Consider the following 20,374-nt stretch of genomic DNA (forward strand, 5'->3'; position numbering starts at 1 on the left):
TTTTTTTTTTTGATTAAAAAATATCAACTGTTTTCAATTTCAGCATCAATTTTTTACTAAAAACATTTTTTCTATAAAGTTTTGGCCATATTTGGTAGCACACAGACAGCAAAAAAAAAAAAAAGCATAGTTATAAAGATAAATTTAAAAGCCATATTTTTCTTAATCCTTATTTTTTCTTGAAAAAAATATGAAATAACATTAAAACAAATGTTCTACTATAACTATGAGTTAAAAACTTAAAAGTAAAACTTCATTTTTTTTCGGTAACACACGTAACGCGTAAAGTAGTAAAGTTTTTTGCCTATCCTAAATTAGCGGGTTAAAAAAAAATATCTCATATTATAAATTAACTTGATATGTTAGTCATATACCTGAAGTTTCATCTTTCTACATTTGGTAGAAAATATTTATTAAAGCTTCATAAAGCAGGTAACACACGTAACGTTTTTGTATGATTTTCTTCAAATGTTGGATCTTTACATTTGAGTGTTAAGGTAAGGCTGCTTTAAATGAGTCATCTAAAAATATTGTGTGCTGACTCTAAAACTATGCCTCAGTGAAAAAATGAAATAATGTTTCATGTATGAATATGAGCTTAAAAAGGGTTGTACTTGAAGAGAATAGAACCAAAGCAAAAATTATTTTCATATCTGGACAAAAATTTAAATTAAATTTTTGTTATCTATATACATGGCAAAGAGGTTAGTGACAGCATGGAAAAAAGGTAACCTTTTGGTTTAGGCAGAAAAGTATCAGTAAGTTGAGAAACATAAAAGTTCAGTCATCAACTGATTTCCTTAACACAATCAAGGATCCTACACATTCAGCCAAAGTATTTTTATTCAATCAAGTTGATTTTGTCTTGAAGATAACCTGTGCAAAAATGTAAAATATACTCTAAATATCAAAAGAATGAATGTTATGTTAGCCATGAAGGGTAAAATCATGGCATTGATTGGCAAAAAATTTGATAATGAATTTGATGATTGAACAAATAAAGCAAAGGCTGTTACTGAGCTACAAGTGGGTGACTGGTGTTATGTGGATAGGAAAAATTCAAAACCACATAACTTACCACAAAGGTTACCATCTCTCCAAAGAGGATGGCCCATTCCCCTGGAGTTCGACAGAGCAACTCTCCGCACCCCAAATGGCTTTAAAAAACTCCATAAAATGAATACCTCTAAAATATTTAATAGTGCAGTCTGCACCATAACCCCTCCCCTCCTGGCCCCACTTAGTTAACAATATTTGGGGCTTTTAGTTCATATGATTTGAAATTGACTCAAAAAAATCATATTTTAGTACTGAAGTGACTTTTGATTGAAACATATTTCACATGCGGCTGCACTCGTAACACTCTTCAGTCATATTTCTACAGAGTGTATTTATCTTGTACTGGCTACGTAAGAACTTCAGAAAAATATATTTGCAAATACCGTATTTTCGGGAGTAAGCGCCGCGGCGCATACAAGAAAAAAGGTAAAAAAATTGCCGGTGCGACGCATATAACGGGTGCAGCTAATACAGTGGTTTTTTTCCCCCCAAGTTTAAAAAAAAAATCGGAAAATGCTGCTAACAGATGGCACCACATCATTTGCTTTCATTTTGCGGAAATCCCTCGCCCTTAGGCGACAAGTAAAGCAAAGAGGGGGAGGGAAGGTGAGTCAGCGATTGCGCGTGTTTCACTGAGGAAAGAAATGCTGATCCACGTGCGCGAGCAAGCCTTATCGCGGCAGAGCGAAGGGGTCAGGAAATCCTTCGGCCTTGGGCGACAAGTAAAGCAAAGAGGATGAGGGAAGGTGAGTCAGCAATTGCGCATGTTTCACCGAGGAGAGAAATGCTGATCCACGTGCGCGAGCAAGCCTTATCGCGTCGGAGCAAAGGGACAGGAAATCCTTCGGCCTTGGGCGACAAGTAAAGCAAAGAGGATGAGGGAAGGTGAGTCAGCAATTGCGCATGTTTCACCGAGGAGAGAAATGCTGATCCACGTGTGCGAGCAAGCCTTATCGCGGCAGAGCGAAGGGGTCAGGAAATCCTTCGACCTTCGCGACAAGTAAAGCAAAGAGAGGGAGGGAAGGTCAGTCAGCGATTGCACGTGTTTCGCTGAAGAGAGTTTATACACGTGGGCAAGCAAGCCTTATCGCGTCGGAACAAAGGGGTCAGGGAGAGGAGGCAGCAAAAGTACTAGTAAGAGAGAGGGATGAATGTCCAGTGTGTAAAGGGAAGTTACCACCTTTCTCACGAAAATAGGTTGCTTGGTCAAGCAACCTAATGGGAAACTTGTCTCCTAGCTCTAATTTTATTATTCACTCACATCGTCGTGTTGCATCTTTTGCTGCTGTTCGTGCGTTCTTGGCTTACCTTTTTTTACGAATTTTTTTAGAGTTGCTTTTGAAATGGCTCCTTAGCAATTGAAAAGTTATACTGCAGCCTTTAAGTTTAAGGGTATAAAGGCAGAAGCAATTGGAAATCGTTTTGCTGCCAGAGTTTGGCACTGACGAGATGCGTTTGCCGTTGGAAATCGGATAAATTAACCATCGAAAGTGATGACCAATCGAGGGATGCCAAAGGCAAAAAGTGAAAAATGGGGATTTTCAAAAATATTTCTTTATCATTAATTAAAAATACTAACGAGAAATAAAAAAATATTTTTTATTTACATTTAATCCAGCTTGCTTTACTACTGATTGTGCTTTTAAGTTGTTTAATGCTGAGTGCGGGCTTATGGAAGGTGCGGCACTTACACCGGGTGCGGCGCATACATCAAAAAACTTTTTTCTTTGAGAATATATTACGATGCGGTGCTTACACCTGGTGCGGCGCTTATTTCTGAAAATACAGTAGTTAATACTAACACATGTAAACAGTTAATATACACGTTGAAAAAATGTGGTTCATTTTACTCTTTAAGCTTCAGTTTATTCCATTTCTTTCATTTTCTGAATCAAACATAATGTTTTAAAATTTTATGAAAAAATTTAGAACTATCCACAATAAAAATATTGCCATCAAAATAATCCTAAATATTCTTCGTTATCATACTGAAAGAAAATAAAAGATATTTTAAAAACTTCATTTACATTTTTGTTGTTTGCAAAGAAACAGCGTCAGAAAGTTACACATGTCACGGTGGAAAAGTCCGGTAAAATTTTCTTCCCAAACCATGATCTGCTTCAATTGTTAAAATAAATTGGTTTCCTTCTGTAAGTTTCAAATAATGAAATGTTTTTGTGCAGTATTTGTGACTCCTCAGTTTTAATATTAACAAAAGGTAACACACGTAACTTTCAGTTAACACACGTAACGCAGCAATTTCACCAAATCAAAAGAATATTTACTGCTTAAAAGAATTTTAAAAAATCTCTAAACATGCCTTTGATAATTATCTCTCTATTTAAAAAAAAATCTTGATTTTACTCATTTATACTTCACAGAATAAAACGTATGTATACAAAGTTTCAAATACCAAGCTTTATAAAGGTTAACACACGTAACGAAATTTCAGACATTTTTTTACAACAAAAAACTAATCTAAACCTTCAACTTTTTTTTTGCATTCTTAAAACACATGAAAAGTTAACAACTAGTTTAAAAAACTATGAAAAGTATCCAGTAAGTTTATTATAAATGGCATTAAAGTTGAAAAATGTTGTGTAAAAGTAACAGATGTAACAAAAGAATCGTTCTTATTCACTTTTATATTAAATTGCAACATAAATTATTTTTTTTGATGAAGTTTGCAATTTGCAGTGAAGTTGATCTAGTGAGCGGGATTGTGAATTGAGAGTCCACAAAACCTCGTATGTGAGGAATCTGGAGTTTTGCTCCATGTTCTGGAGCAGTTAGCAACCCTTGGATTATCTGTAAATCTGCAAATGAAAAAATGATAACTTTTCTGACCTTAAAAAGGAACTGTTTCTTGTGAGCAGGACCACAATCCTTTATTATTGTGTATAAAGGTGGCTTCCACTTTCTCTTGCTACACAGTTCCATCAACGCTGAAACAGGGTGTTTTCCTACAAAGGAAATTAAAGTTTCAGAAAAACAATCCCTCTTTCTTTCCCATATGCTTTACTACATAACCAATATTTAGCAAGATTTTGAGATTAATACAGTCAATTTGCGATAACTCGAAGTCCGATAACTCCAATATTGCTATAACTCGAAATTTTTATCACGTCCCGACCCTTTTGTTTTTAATTCCATGTTAATTATTCTCAATATCTCGAAGTTAACTACCTTTAACTCAAAGTTTTTTCAAAGATAACTCGAAATTTATTTCAAAGGAACGAAAAAAGAAAGAAACAAGCGACTATGAGAGAAAAATTAATTCACCTTCAATTGCAATTCCTGCACCTCTAAAGCAAGACATTTAAAGCAAGAAGAGCACCTGTTGAGTCAATGTGTGATAAAGGAGTTATACATGCAGAAATGAGTTATAGCTTGACTAGGAAAAGAAGGCGGATGACCTTGAAGCAAAAACATCATTTGTATGATTTATAATAGGTTGTTTGTTATTATTTTGGAATAGGTAGGATTAGTGAGACCATATCTCTCATTATTCAGTGCTTTCTGGCAAATTCTACCTATTACAAATGATACAAATAATGTTTCACTTCAAGGTCATCCGCCTTCTTTTCGTGGTCAAGCTTTAGCTTGTTTTCTTTTGTTGTACTCTACTGTTTACACTTTGACATGTTGCTGGACTACGAATTTGCTTCAGTCACCTGATTGTACCTATATTCAAAGGCTGACTTAAGTTAAGATGTGCTTGTTCCCTTTAATTCTTTAGTGCAATCATTTGCTGATAAGTTCCTGAGAGACAGAGTGAGTTTTTGTTACTATTAACGATGTGTCTAAGCAAGTACTCTGTCAATGATATTAAAAGAAAAAGAGAAACATCTAAAGAGGTAGAATCCATGAATCCTAATTTGAAACAAATGAAGATGTGTACCTTTCCTGAAGTAGAATCAGCTCTATTCAAGTGGTTCTAGCAGTATCGAAATAAAAACCATGCTTTTGATTTTTTTTCTCTCAATATTTTTGATTGAACTGTGCATATTTTGCTTAAAAACTTTTAAGTTCTGTAATTTTGTTTTGTACATATTGATTAATATATTCGGTCGTTTTTGGTATTGAAATGTCTAAAACCAAAACTAACAGTAAGCCAAACTTCCGATAAGTCGAAGTTTTTCGCTGGTCCCTTGATCTTTGAGTTATCGCGAATTGACTGTATTTATAAAATATGTATGATAAACATCATAAAGAATGAATAAAATGATTAATAATGACGTAATGTTTAAAAAAAATTATAATAAAAAAATCTAAGTTTCCACAAAAACTAAGTTTAACAGTTGCAAAAATTAGCGTTAAAAGCGTTGCCATTTCATTGATTTCTAAAAACACAAACTTTAAATTTAGTACAAATTTGAAGCTCAGTACTCTCAAATGTACATGAGTATGAACAAGGTTTGAATGAGAAAAAAAGAAACAATCAACTCAGCAAAACCTATGGGTATAAGTAAGTTTAATAATAATACAATGTAAGGATTTTAATACATTTAATTTAATATTATTTTTCTTCAATTAAGGACACTAAGTTGCAGAATGTGTTATGAGATGTACGTAAGTAAAAAAACTGAAAGTTAAACATTTTATAGTTAGGATTCAGTACAACATTTATTATGACAAAGTAAAGAGAAGTTTTAGATAAACAATGAGAAAGCAGGAAGGAAAACTACTTCTAAATTTTTCAGCTATCATACATATTAAGAAAATAAGCTATGTTCTCAAAAACATTAATTCAAGTCTTTAAGGTTATTGAAATAAAATTCATAAATCTGATTGCACTGTGACTAATAAAACAGAAAATAATCATAATGAACAGACCTCTAATTTTAAATGACCTATCAACAAAAAATATTTTTTCCTCAAAATATCTTTATTTATTTACTAGCAGTACCCGCACAGCGATGCCCGTGCTAAAAATTTAATGGAAGTCCATTGAATAAAAAAAATTGACGCCCCCTCCCCCTCTGATGTGAAATGATCCATTTTCTTTGTATAAATGCGTACACACCTTTTCAAAAAAAAAAAAAAAAAAACTATTTAAGTTTCTTTGGAATTTAAAACTTTTCGTCAAATCATTATATTAAATTTACAGTTGTTTTAAAATTCTATTTTGCGAGTGAAGCGGTTTTTACTGCAATTTAAAATATTTCGCCAAATAAACAAAAAAAGACATCAAATAATATCGTTCAAAGGTAAAAATAATTCCGCAATTCTATTGTTTATCGCCAAACTTGCCCAGCAACCACGCTATCATAATCCATCCGTCTAACAAAAAGCAAAAAAACATCCTATGGAACATTCAAAAATCATCGTCAGAAAAAAAAGAAGAAAATGTCGTACATTTCACTCGGATAAAAACAAATCAAAAGTTTCTTTTCTTTCAAAACAAATCGCCAAAACAATGAATTACATTAACGGTTGTCTTAAGACAATAATCTAGACTGAAGCCCTGTTCAGCGCCTAACGTGCCAAGCGACCACCCTACCGGAACCCAGCTCTTTTGCGAGTGAAGCAGATGTTTTTTCTTTGACAATAATAAATGTTTCGCCAAACAAACAAAAAGGTATAAAATCACATTAACAATAGCTTTCAAATCTTCATATATTCAGAGCTGTGTTGCCCGGCTTTGCCCGGTTTACCTTCAGAACAAAAATTGTGTCAAGTGACAGATATTCAACAATAAATTAAAAGAATAACTTAACAATCTAAAGAATAACTTAAATAAAAGAAAAAAACACCATGCAAAATTACCCTTCCAAACAATGAGAGATATTGAAATACTTTTAAGAAATCAAAATGCGAAAGATGGATTTTAAAAGCGTAACCATGGAAACATGAAATAAAATAATTGACAACCTGAATGAAAATGACATATTTCGAAATTGATTTAAAAACGCTTGTAACTTTTTTTCCTTTGAAGATAGAAGCTATTTTTTTCGACCAGTGCTCGAGAGAGATGTGGAGTAAAAAATCTCGCTGTTTCCAATGCTGTCAAAAAGAAAACTGTGGGACAATTTCTTCACTTTTTATAGATAGATTTAATGAAGAAAGTATTGCCTAAATTTCATCTAAGCTAAAAATGTTCGAGCTAAAAAGGCAAATTACTCCCGCCGTGATTAAGTTAGAGCATTGAGATAAATTGTTTAGAACGCAGAAAATTCTGCCCTTTTTAACGACATATAATATTAATATGTGCAAGTAATTTTTCACCCCTTTAATAGCCAATAATGGGCAATTTACGTGAAATTTGGGCCGAAATTTGAAAAAAAAAGAACTATTTATCGGATTGTTTCGAATTATAGCCTATGTTACTCAGTAAGAAAGCACCTTTCATGTAGTGGAAGAATTTTTCAAATAGGTGCAGTGGTTCCGGAGATTACCTCGAACATATAAACACACAAAAATCCGCCCTCTCTCTTTATAATATTAGTAAAGATTTTTTTTTTTTGCAATTTCTAAAATGATAATATAGTAAAATTCTGTTACAGAAAACATCAAGGGACTGCAAATTTTGTTTGTTGTAAAGGGAATTTCATTGTAATAGAATTCAAGCAATATAATGGAAATTAGATCGGGACTGAAAATTTAGTTTGCTGAAACTGATATTTCGTTGTATTGGCATTCATTGTAATTAGATTTCACTGTAGCATTAAGGATACTATAACTTTTATTGAAGGACAGAAAATTGTCTGACAGTATTTTGGCTAGAACTGGAGCAGCATCACTACAAGTGAAGGGATAAAAAAGGAATTCCCAGATGTTTTCCAAAAAAACATTTTTTTTTATATTCAATTTTATTTTCCCAGACTATTTGGTTTCATTTCCCTCTAGATTATCTTTACAGGATCCCATATTGTCCCTGTTCAGTTGCCTTTACAAATTCTCTGATGCATACAAAATGGCATCATGTGACCAGGGGAATGCACAGAAATTTTGGGGTCCATCACAAATGACTTTTATAGGCCCCCCAACATATTGTTTACCTCTAAATCACTACATCTATTTCACCCCCCATTTTAAAATCTCAGGCCCCCTTCAGGTTCTATGTAAGCCTGCACATTTGCATGCTTACATAGAAAACTGCAATGACTGCAGCAGTTACTAATGTAACAACATTCACATTCAAATTGTCTCTCTATGAACATATTCTGATTTCAAACCTCAAAACTTTTATCAAATAAAAATTATCCAGTTGTATGTTATGTTTGTTGTGAAGCAATGCTGCTACTACATTAGATTACATGTGCACACACGCACAAATGCTTCACTTAAATTTTCTTCCTCTAAACTAATTAAATCTAGATGTTGTAATTTTAGTTTCTACCAGGACATAGAACAAGTGTGTGTGTTATTTTACTTTTGATTGCATTTGGTTAAGAAAGTATCGGTTCAACCAAGGAATGGACTGAGCAAACTCAAAATGAAATTCTATGATTTTTCAAAAACCTGTTTATGTTTTAGTCTTATATTCAGATAGTACTGTTTTAAAAGAATATATGCTTTACCTTCTAATTCTTTCATTAACGATGCGGCAACTGCTCTCTTAGCTCCTTCACCTTCGGATACCAGGCCTGCAAATGAAGAAAAAGATAAGAAAATGAAAATAAGTTTAAATGAAAATCCCAAAACAATAAATGCTAGAATAAGTATTTGAGCTTTTCTCACAATATTATTTATAATTAATAAATATACATGCGTGTATACATACAATGTTATTGGTATGTGAAATTTTTATGCAACACTAATCGTTCAGATCTGTAGTATTGAGCAGATTTTAGGTCAGAGAATGAACAAATTCAAATATAAACACTAAATTTTCATTCTAGATGTCCCGCCTTTGGTCTTGTCACTGGCATGTTGTCTCTTCTAATGACCTTAAATAGAAGTATGAGAATAAATTGCTTAAGGGAAAAGTTGGCCAAGAAATTTCTCCATGTTTTCAGTCCGTCAAACTAGCTTAGTTATCTATACTATTAAAACCTTTGCATGTCTGTCTATATTTGAAGTCTCAACTCTACTAGAGCCACTGGGTATGGATAGTTTAACAAGGTGCAAATTAATTAGAAATTTTAAAAGGAGCTCATTTCATCTGGTCACATCTTTGTATGACTTTAATTAACAGAGATATTAACTGAAGCAGCAATCAATTTTTTGTCACTAATTTACGAGTTTTCGGCGGCACACAGGAAATAACAGCTGACGTGTTGGGGGAGCCCTCACAGGCAGCAAATGGAAGATAGTGAGCAAAATGAGTAGGGAACAGAGCCTCCTAGTAAAAATAATTAAATAAATAAATAAAAATTCAAAGATAAAACCAAAATGTATGCATGCCTTTTTTATCTGTTTTCATATCCAGCATAATAGGCTCTAAAGCACCCTCTTTATTTTTTCCGAGTCCTTCGCCAGGATTCCAACCCATCTTCTTCAGCAAACTCATTCCTTTTCCTTCCATTACAGGTGCAGCACAAGTAAGAATATCCTAAAATGATGGTCACGTTAGTATGATAGATTATGAAGAAGTTTCACTTTATTACTTACTTCTTTTATTCAAGATAAAAATTTGAAAGGAAACTCAGGGCCGGATTTGAAAGTGTGGAGGCCCCGAGGCAACAAAGGAGTGGAGGCCCCTAATCAAGGTTAGAAATGATCATCATATTTTCGAAAATATCCGATGCTTTGAAATATATCCAAAAATTTTGATATACATGAATATATCCGATATTTTCGACTTGTGAAACTTTAGGATATTTTGTAAAAATTTTACTGTGGGGGCCCCTTTTTTATGGAGGCCCCAGGGGCAGTAGCCCCCCCTGCCCTCCCCTAAATCTGGCCCTGGGATCACTAATAAAATATTAAGATTTTACACACAAATTCAACTTTCAAGTTAAAATCAGTATTCTGAATTAATTTCATGAGAGGTTTGAATTACTTACAAAAGCATTATGTAGTTAGATACCATTTCTTCTTGTGCAGTTCATTTTCATTATTGCAAACGAAATATGATGTCAAAAAAATCTTTATATTATAATATTTTTAAAAATCACACTGTGTTTTAAAAAATAAAATTATTACTTTAATTCAATTACAAATTTTCAACATTTGTATCACTTAAAAATGTTAATTTAGTAGAAAATTAATTAAAAAGACAAATTAAAAAACACCAAATTTGACCTTTTTTTTTTCTTCAATTTCATAGAATTCAATTGTAATGAATACTTTAGTATTTAGAAGAAACAAATTATTTTTAAAACATCATTCAAACAATGCATTGAACCATTCTGTTTTGCAAGGTAAATATGTCTAAAATTGAATCTATCAGTCTATATAGTACATTCTATGATCAACTTGAAATTTTGGGCTTGAAATCATATATATTTGGGGATTGACACAGTTTATTTAACAATTAAAGATGATGCTTTCAACAATTTCAAGAAAAGCATGTCCCCTTTTCCATCTTTGGGGAGTGAGTTATTTGACATTTATTGTGTTAATGACATTTAAACAAATAAAAAAAAATACTGAATAGTTTTAAAATACTTTGTATGAGAATTCAACTACAGTAAACTTGAAGCATTCAGAGAAGAGTTGTAGCTCCCCAACGTAAAATTGTACTATTGCAAAGAACTAGAGAAAGTCAAGGTTTTGTACACATTAAATAAAGGCTAGCTAAAATCTTGTGTTTACAGGGGTCTGGCCAGAGGATATTTGGGTCCGTTAACGGACCCTTCACAAAAATCCGATCAACCAAAACGGACCTTTCACAAAATCCGGATCAACCAAAACGGACCCTTCACAAAATTCTGATAAACAAGAACTGATCTTTCACAAATTGTTTATTGAAAGAGCAAATCCGAAAGCAAAATAAGGCATATTAAACTGATAATTTTTGAAACCTTTTTGAAGTCAAATTAGAGGGATCAGCTATACAAAAATCTGCTAATTTTGCAAAGAAAAAAAATCCTCACTCTTGCAACTAATAAATTGCTACTGCCAAATAAATATAATGCTTGTTGTTTGTTTCTTGGAAAGAAATTAACAGCTGAAAATAAGTTTGGTTTTAAATAATTTTGTTTGTTTCATCACAGTTAATTAGCAGCGGTGTTGTTGTAAACTTTTCTGAAAAGGCGTTGGTAAGCACTTTTCTCCCTGCTGATGATTTAATAAACTATAATAATATATATCAGCGAAATGAACTTAGAACTGCAAAGGGAGAGTAAGGGTAGGGAAAAAATATGATCCCTTCAGATAGGGTTACCAACTTCAAAATTAATCGCCATTATATAGGGTTACCAACTTCAAAATTAATCCCCATTTAGCATCTGACGTTAATCCTTTATAATGACTTGATTAGAAAATATTCTCATCATTTTACCAGCTAGTCGATATTTGCGTTTTTATGGTGCTGTACAATGTTTAACTGTTATTTTGGGAGAAAATTATATGGGTTTGATTTTTCAATGCTAACAAGGATGATTAACTTTAAATAAACTGTTTTACTTGCCGTTTTTTTTCTTTAGATGTCTACATTTTAAAAAATACAATCTTTTAACATCCGATATAAGAATCATATTTTGTTCTTTTTTCAAGCTAACTTCGCTTTATTAGGATGCAAATAAATGAAAAGTCTCTATTTTTGTTAGAACATGCATTTCAAGTTTTTAAAGCAAAATTCCATTTTCTTTATGAGTCAAAAATTAAAATGCTGAATCGATGGTTTAATTTTATTTTTGCTTCAATTGTGTCCACAGATATTAATGATATGTTTATCATAGGACTCTAAAATGCAATTTAAAAATAATTTAATCAAAAATATTTTTTTTACAAGCCGTTTTTCTACCTTTGATGCCTTAACTTTGAGAATTGCGATCTCTTTGCATCCACTATGGGAATCCGATTTTTTGAATTTTTGACGTTTAATACACATTCTTAAGAAGTAAACAAATAAAATCTCTTTTTATTTTTGTTAAAATCACGAAATTTATAAGTTTTAAAGGAAATTCTGTGCTTTTTAAGAGTGTCTTGGGTCAAAAAGTTAAATGCTAAACCCTCGTCTGAATTTTTTTTTTTTTTTTTTTTTTGTTTCAATTATTTTAAATGCTGTACAGAAATATTTCTAGTATAATTAAACATAATGTAGAATGGAGATAAATATTGCTACTCAAGGGAGCGATGCCTCCCCCCCCCCCCCCGCCAAATACTAGAAAAACACACCAGAATGATATTCTCAACATAGAAGAGGAAAACACTCTACTTTAAGTTTAAATGATGCAGTTTGTGCCCGCTCTAAAATCTAAAATTTCAATTTAACTTTTTTTTTGCGAAATTATTTGATTTTTCACAAAATTAATTCACTTTTCACAAAATTATTTTATTTTTCACAAAAAACGGACCCTGCGAAAAATCCTGGACAGACCCCTGGTTTACAAATTCAATTATCAACTGTTAATGAAGTTCTCCTTCTTATTTTATTAAAGATTTCATTCAGACATTCATTTATCACAACCAAATGTTGTAATATCTGGTAAACAATAACAAAACATAAAACTATTTTTGATAGTTTTTATTAGACACTCCTAGTTTTCAGATTATTTTTTTTATTGAAAAAAAAAATTAATTATGAGCTTTGGGAAATTTTTATTTCCTCGGCAAACATTTGAAATTGTTATCGAATACTACTTGAAACCATTTTGAATCTCATGGCTTTACCATACGAAAATTGTTTCAGTCATTTTTTTTACTTGCTTTTGATGCGTCTGTGGATAGAGGGGGTGGGGGTAGGGGAATCTTGTTAAAATAACCACATTTTAGCAACAACTTACAAGCACAATCCTAGAAGATATCCTCTATCATTTATTTTAGGCATGAAATTCAAAAGGTTCAGTTTATTCTATTTGTGGAGTGCCATGAAAATTTCGCAAATAAAGCTATGTCTACTCTGTTTTTACTTTGGAAAATGCAAACATTGCTTGGGAGCAGGACGTTGTTTCAGTCACTCTTACTGTTAGAAAGACGAAAAATGTTGAAATTAATATTACACTCCAACTTAATTAGTTCAACAGGGATAATGGCTGACTAAATAAAAAGTCCCAATGAAAGCTGTTGTATGTGAATATGTTTTATACAGGGTTATTTTGAAGGAAAGGATCATGAGTCCCATAGTCTTAAAAATTTTCCAGGCTTTAATTTTCCTCAGACCAAAATAGTTGCATTAATTTTTCCCTTTCTGTATTCCTACCACATTTAAAGAATTCATCCAGTCAAAGAAATCTTTTACTATGCATGGATGTGTTCAATGTGTCTAATCTATACCACTTGCCCAATTTCTTGTACAAAAACGACCTCATAAAGTTATAAAAGGCTGTTTAAGAAAAATTAATTTTAATTTTTGTTTTAAGAATTAAACTTGAAATCCTATAATATAGATTTTAAAAATACCCATATCTGAGGGAAATTACAGCACTAGTAGCTATATTCACATTAGTAGGTGCCAACAGTTTTCACAGAAAGTATATCAGCAAACTTTGGATTTGTGAAAAACCAATGCAAGTAATTGCACCCTCAAAAGTCTATTCTTCTTTTCCAGAGATAGCAATTTAACACATTGACGTTTACACCAAGTGGCTATTCCTTAAAAATATAAAAATCATAGTAAAATAATTAAAACTCCTTAAGGATGCACACTTTAAAAATTAGAAACCACTGCATTGCAGTATGTGACAATCGAATGCATTCATAATACATATTCACCCTCCCCTGCATTAGACAAAAACTAGAAGTCAAATGTGTGGAGAGAATAAATATTGTGCTGAAGCATTACATTTCAAAGAAACCACTACGGTATATCTGGAGGCAAACAAGCAATTTCAGACTCCCCTTGCAGCCAAACTAGGTCCTATACACTCAAACTACTTTACATGGGCTCAGTGCAAATTGATGTAGGTTCAAAATGTTGTCCAGATTTATGCATATGCAGCCTGGTCGTTAGTTTGAGTGTTCAGACACATTTTGCACTTCTGGTGTAAGCTCAAATGTGTAAGCTCAAATGCAATTAAACTCTGACTTCCTTCAATAAAACCCATCCTCTAAACCTCAAAACTTGGGCATGTTTTTTTTTTTTTTTTTTTTTTTTTTAAAGAAAAAAATGCAGAAAATTCTAAAAATTCTAGTTTTAGACACTGAAAATAAATGTTACATAATGTTTTCTAACACACATAAAAGGGTTTTATAATACTTCCTCCTTACCATAAGTAAAATATCCTTGCATTTCTTCTTCCAAATCCGAGTCTCATTTTCGAACCTGCTAAAGATGTGTTGATCATGGGAATTCCTGCAACAAGCTCTCAATTTGTTCATATATCAACCACAAATAAAAAGTTAGAGCCAAAAGCAAACTGAAAAAAAAAAAAAAAAAAAAAAAAAAAAAAAAAAAAAAAAAAAAAAAAAACCTAACAATGAAAGTATTTTAGATAAGTAATTTTATCAAAATAATTCTTTTTGTGGAGAAAAAAAAACTTTTATTGGGTAACTAATAATATTCATTTATGTTATAAAATTTTAACATTAGAAGCAAAGTGGGCTCATAGCAAATAGATTTATGCAAACTATGAATAACTTATTTTGACTAAAATCTACTTCTACTAAACATATGCATTTTAGAGCTGTAAAATGGTCGACAAGTAGAGGAATTGTCTTAGTCAAAACATTTTAATCAACTGGTCAGTTAGTTTTTGAATTTGAAGAGTGAATCGTGGTGAGTCAAAAAGTTAAAATAAAATAAATGATGAAAAATTTATGATGTAAGTCAAAAGAACAAAAAGAAAAAAATTATACTACTATTCAAACCTGATGCAGGTATATAAATGTGTGTTATTCACTTGAAGACTTTTTTGACTCAATGAGTTTACAGAGGCAATGCTGTGCTACGTTTCAATTAAAACATATGCAGAGTCTGAGAAAACTGCAAAAGCTTAGGAATTAGAAAGAATTTTTAGTAGACAGCTAAATGATCTCCCATATATGGCCTAGTAACTAGACCCGAAAGAATCTTTTTTGTTGCCAAGGTGACCCGCTGCCTGGCCTTTGTCAAACCTGTATATATATATTTATATACGCATGTGTATATGTATAAATATACACACTTTTTTACAATGCAAATCCTTCTGCATCAACCCTTTGAGCAACCAGGAGATTAAATTATTTCACTCAATCTATATATCTGAGAGTTGAATTTTATGTCGCGGCCACTTAAAAGGTTAAGGTAAGAGAAAAGTAGATATTTTAAGTATAACTATTGTTCAAACATTAAAATTAGTAATTTGAAGTCAATTATGAAATACTGGAACTACTTTTTCAACTTGATTAATCTTATACTAGAAATGGAATTTAGGAATTTTAATTTTAAATAGTTTGAAGTTTACTAAATAAAAGTATCAAAATAAAACTAATTATGAATAAAAGAAATTATAACATCAAAAGTATTAGACATAGTGTAATATATATTAAAATGAGAAGTTAACACATTACACATTAAAGGAATCATGCAGAATTGGCTCATCATTAAAAATATAATAGATATTTAGAAATCGAAAAGCCCATCTAAGCTAAACGTGTTTGATGAATAAAAACTAGAATAAAACACAAACTGAAATAAATGTTTGCTTTTGGCTCTATTTGTAGACCTCTACTAGTGCCACTTATGTGTGTTTACAAAAAAAAAATCAGCAAAATCATTCACATTTTGAGAAGAAAATATGACTAATAGGGACTAACAACTTTACTTCTTAAAAGCTACCGTATTTTTGGGTGTAAGCGCTGCATTGAAATATATTCTGAAGGAAAAAAATTATAATGTATGCGCCGTACCCGGTATAAGCTTTGCACCCAACATTAAACAACTTAAAAGCACAATTAGTAAGTAAAGAAAGCTAGAATGAAATGCAAATGAAAGAAATATTTTTAATTAACAAAACTATGTATACTTTAGTGTAATTTTAATTTGTGTACCGTGGGAGGAGACATTGGTTGGTTATACAGAGCGATGGATGCGGACCCTTCTCTTCAATGCCTCGCCAATGTCAAACTCTCTGGCTTGAGTAGCACAAAAATATCAATCGACAATATTCAAACGTCAACGTTTGAATATCGAACAACAACGGATAAGGTTTTTGAAACACACGGAATTTTGTCAAAGTGTATTTTTTGCCAACTTGATTTAGGAAGTCATTTTTACTACTGATTTCGACGTTTGAAGTCAATTAATCATTATTAAAAATTTTTATATAGAAATCAGAAGTAAAATAGAACATTGAAAAATGATAAAAAACATTGAAAAACGTTTTATGTTACTGAAACATTGAGGCACTTTGACTTGACTGCCGTACTTTTTCCACTTTAATCGTTATGTTGTGCCACCTGCCGGCAGCACAACGATGTGGTGCCATCTATTACCAGCATTTTCAATGTTTTTCAAAAACTTGGATTTTTTTTTTTTTTGGAAAAAAAGACCGTATCCGCCGCGCTTGTTATACGAGCTGCAACGGCAATTTTTTTGCTTTTTTTCTTGTATGCGCTGCATCGCTTAGTCCCAAAAATACGGTACTTTAAATTTTCCATCAAAACTACTATTTCCAAAAAAAAAAAAGGTTTGAAATGGAAACTGAATTTTTTTTCTTATACTATGTGAAGTCTAACATCATATTTTAATAAGTATAAAAGGAAAAAATTAGAAAATAAATTTTCAAAACTTTTTTAATTAAAAAAAAAAGGCAGAAGAAGGAAGTGTTCTTTTACAACAGGCACTGCAAAGGAATTTATTCGTGGTCGATATACATAAGTTGTGACTTACCCATTTGAAATTCAACTTCTGATGAGATCCACTTGGAAGCAATTGAGGGCTTGATGCAGGAATAGTCAACATAAGCTGTCTGAGATGATCAATATACGAAAGCATAATTCATCTAAACATTTATAGTTAATACTCTGAAAGACAGCAAAACAGACTTTTCTAGTAATGGCAACTTCATTACTGTCTCACTGACAGGAGAAGAGCGTAGGAAAAGGCTATTAGGAAAACACTAGAGATGGTAGTGAAAAGGTCATAAGACATTTTTCTTTGAGTATTTGTTCCTGTCTCATTATGGTATAAAAAGTTGGCATGATGAAAGAAATAATACCTAAATTTAATTTTATTACAATGACAGTTAAAGTAATTTAATTTTTTTAAGTAAAAATTTCAAATAGTGCAACCAGATGTAGTAAAATAAGCAGTTTGATCGATTTGAGACAAGTAACAAAATAGTATAAATAAAAGCAGTAAACAGGTAGACATTTTTTTAAAGAATTCATAAAATAGTTCTATCTTTACTGGGTCCTGTTGTTCACCACATATTTAAATCTACTTTTCACCTCTTTTCTATTTAGGAAGTAATTTGTCTAAATTCCAGTTTTAAGATATAGAAGCATTAATATTTTTTTATGATGCTTCTTAAAGAATAAGTGAAAATAAGGATGAAATGATTAATAATTTCTCTGAACCTAGTAATTTTATCTATTAACTTATAAATTTTTGTAAACCCTAGGAATTTATTGTTTCCGTTTGACCAACAACATTTACATGTTTATAAAAAACCCTTCAGTAGGCTTTTTCCCTTATATTACCTTGACAGTGCCATCTATTAGCACATTTCAGAACTATTATTATCCTAAGCCAAACCATGCTTCCTTTCCTTCCCATGGTTTCAAACTGTTCTGAGTCAAACAGTTCAATATCAAGTCAGTTCATTATCAAGTCAATCTGACCAGCAGTTTTTAATTTAAAGCACTTTGAAAACATAATGTTAATTGTAATCACACTGTGTACTGAAAAATAAATAATTTTTGCCCCTCCCTGCATAATACTTTTGAGAGAAAATTCCTATTTGGTTTAAATTGCTTTTATATTTGCAAGCTCTTGACCAGGATACCTCGTTCTGATGTTGTATTTTTTCGAATAGAACACCTTTTTGCTCAATTTTGAAATTTTTTTTAAATGTAATCACTTTAGTCTATGGGAAATATTCAATCCTATAAAAATCCTCGTCCAATAAATAAATTTGCTTTGAACAAAATTTAGCAAAAAGGTCTTTTTAGGCAGGAAATGCACAAAAAAAAGAAGCTTACAGGTAGGACAGTGAAAATATAAAAATATTTAGAGAAAAGAGTGTTGGAAAGTAAATTTATAAACGTTTGAATACATTATTTTAAGCTAGAAATCTGTTTTTGGAAATAAAAAATGTTACTTTATTTCCCATAATTTTGGGTTCGCTTGAACCATTTACATCTCTATACAGGACACATGCCTTATTCAGAGGGAGAACTCTAGAAAATTTGAGCAAAAAGAAAATTTTAACTATCACTTTGATGGAAAAGGAAAGTTGTCTGACGAAAGAAAAAAAAAGAAAGGAGTTCCTTTAAGTTTGAAAGGTGAAAAAAATTAATATTAAAAAAAAAAAAAAAAACGATCTACACTAAACAGATTCATTTCAAAGCCAACATTGGAAACTACTGGAAATTTGAAAATCAATCACCACGGGCTGATTGATAAGTAAGGTCTCCAATAGTATAAAATAAGTTTCCAACCAAGGTGAAATAATAATGGAAATATCAGAATGAAAGAAATTTATTACTCTTACAAATTGCAAACTCATTTCTCAACATAGTCACCATTAACAGCTACCCATTTGTTCAATCGTTCTTTTACATTCTGTTTATGGAGAATGATTTTGGTTGGCTGTTTATCCATTTGTGCACGGCTGCCTAATCATTGAAAACTATTGACCTCTCAATGTCTCCTTATATTTTAGGGGCCATTCATTAATTGTATAAGGATCCCGATGGTGGGGGGAGGGGGATTGGAGAAATTTCTCCATATCCTTACATTAAGGGGTGAGGGGTCAAACCCATTCTAACGCAATATTTTCCAAGCCTATATTTTATGTTAGAAATTGCTTGGTCAAGTGGTTTGACAAGGCTCATATTTCATTTGCATCTGAAAGGTAAATATTTTTTTAGGATTTGTTTTTTTATTTGTTTTGCAAAGAATGAATAGTGTAAAATACAATAAAAGAATTCCACTACATATGGCATGTTTTATTTTTAATTAGTATCGTATCATATACAAATACATGTCGAAAAACCATCCAGTCAAGATTCCAACTTTTTACTAAATATTTCTACACACAAAAAGGTCTTAAATTTAATAATAGTGAATTTAGTAACGATTCCAGTGATTTAAGATTCATTATACGACCGGGGAGGGGGGGGGTTGAAAAATCATATACCCTTAAATGGGGGGGGGGGCAAAATTGTCAAAATCAACCTTACGTAATTAATGAATGTCCCCTTAGAACAACCATCACCATGAACTGCTTTCATATGGCTATGAATTTTGAGCTGAGTGCATTCTTTTAGTGTCTAAAATTCTATCATTGATTACTGCTTCATGCGAACCTCTCTCACAGTACTCGTTACTCACGTTCACCTCTGCTGAACTTCACACGAACATACTACACTATATAGAGTACCGTAGGCATGCGCAATTGTGTCTCTCTTCCCACTACTAGCAATACTTCTTGGTAGGAGACCCAACTTATCAATCATCCCTCGTATAGATAAAATCACATTTATAGCAATGTTCTCATTCCATCCCCAATATTTAAAACTAATTTTGTTTTCTAAAATACAATGGCATTGAAAAAATACAAATAAAAATAACATAAGAAGGAGGGGGGGGGGGGAGCAAACGTTTTTTTAAAACAAGTTTTAGAACAATTTTATTAACCTTTTTCAGTTTGGGTTTTATTTTTTAATTTCATTTTTCGCAATTTGAAGAATCAAAGATAAAATATGATATAAATATAGTTCGGCTAACAATTCTAATGAATTTACACAAAAGAAAATTAAGACAACAATTACATATTAGGAGAGAAACTTGAAGGTTTTCGAAATAATTAATAGTAAATTTAATGACAAACTCAAATATGATAGGGTTTTTTTTCCCTTTAAGAAACAGAAATTAAATTATTCCAAAATGGCCTTGAAAATATTTTTGTTCTTATAAAATAATGAGACTAATAAAAGCAAGGCTCTTCTCCTGGGAGTGAGACAGTTTGTCGCCAACTTATTTGAAACTAAAAATGTTTAATATTGACTTTCAAATTTCACCCATTTTGGCTGCTATTCTTGTTGAAGGAAAAATACTAATAAAATGTCATAATTATATTTAAAAAGAATCAGAAGAACACCAGCTATAGATTTTAAA

At 31.6% G+C, this 20,374-nt stretch overlaps 1 protein-coding gene across 4 annotated transcripts in view; it reads right to left on the minus strand.

Moving 5' to 3' along the window:
* Positions 1-20,374, minus strand: part of LOC129223745 (uncharacterized protein DDB_G0287625-like) — a 56,921-nt gene that overhangs the window by 2,697 nt on the left and 33,850 nt on the right. For 2 of the 4 annotated variants that reach the window (XM_054858103.1, XM_054858104.1), the window contains exons 10-12: positions 9,409-9,556; positions 8,583-8,648; positions 3,907-4,022 (exon numbers count right to left, since the gene is read on the minus strand). In XM_054858103.1, coding sequence (XP_054714078.1) covers positions 3,907-4,022; positions 8,583-8,648; positions 9,409-9,556 — 330 coding nt within the window. Of the gene's footprint in view, positions 1-3,906; positions 4,023-8,582; positions 8,649-9,408; positions 9,557-14,319; positions 14,405-16,919; positions 17,056-20,374 lie in introns of those variants that run through there. The other 2 variants (XM_054858105.1, XM_054858106.1) reach the window with 2 other exon arrangements.

Source organism: Uloborus diversus, chromosome 6, assembly GCF_026930045.1.
Source record: "Uloborus diversus isolate 005 chromosome 6, Udiv.v.3.1, whole genome shotgun sequence".
In the NCBI taxonomy this organism is placed as follows: domain Eukaryota; kingdom Metazoa; phylum Arthropoda; class Arachnida; order Araneae; family Uloboridae; genus Uloborus; species Uloborus diversus.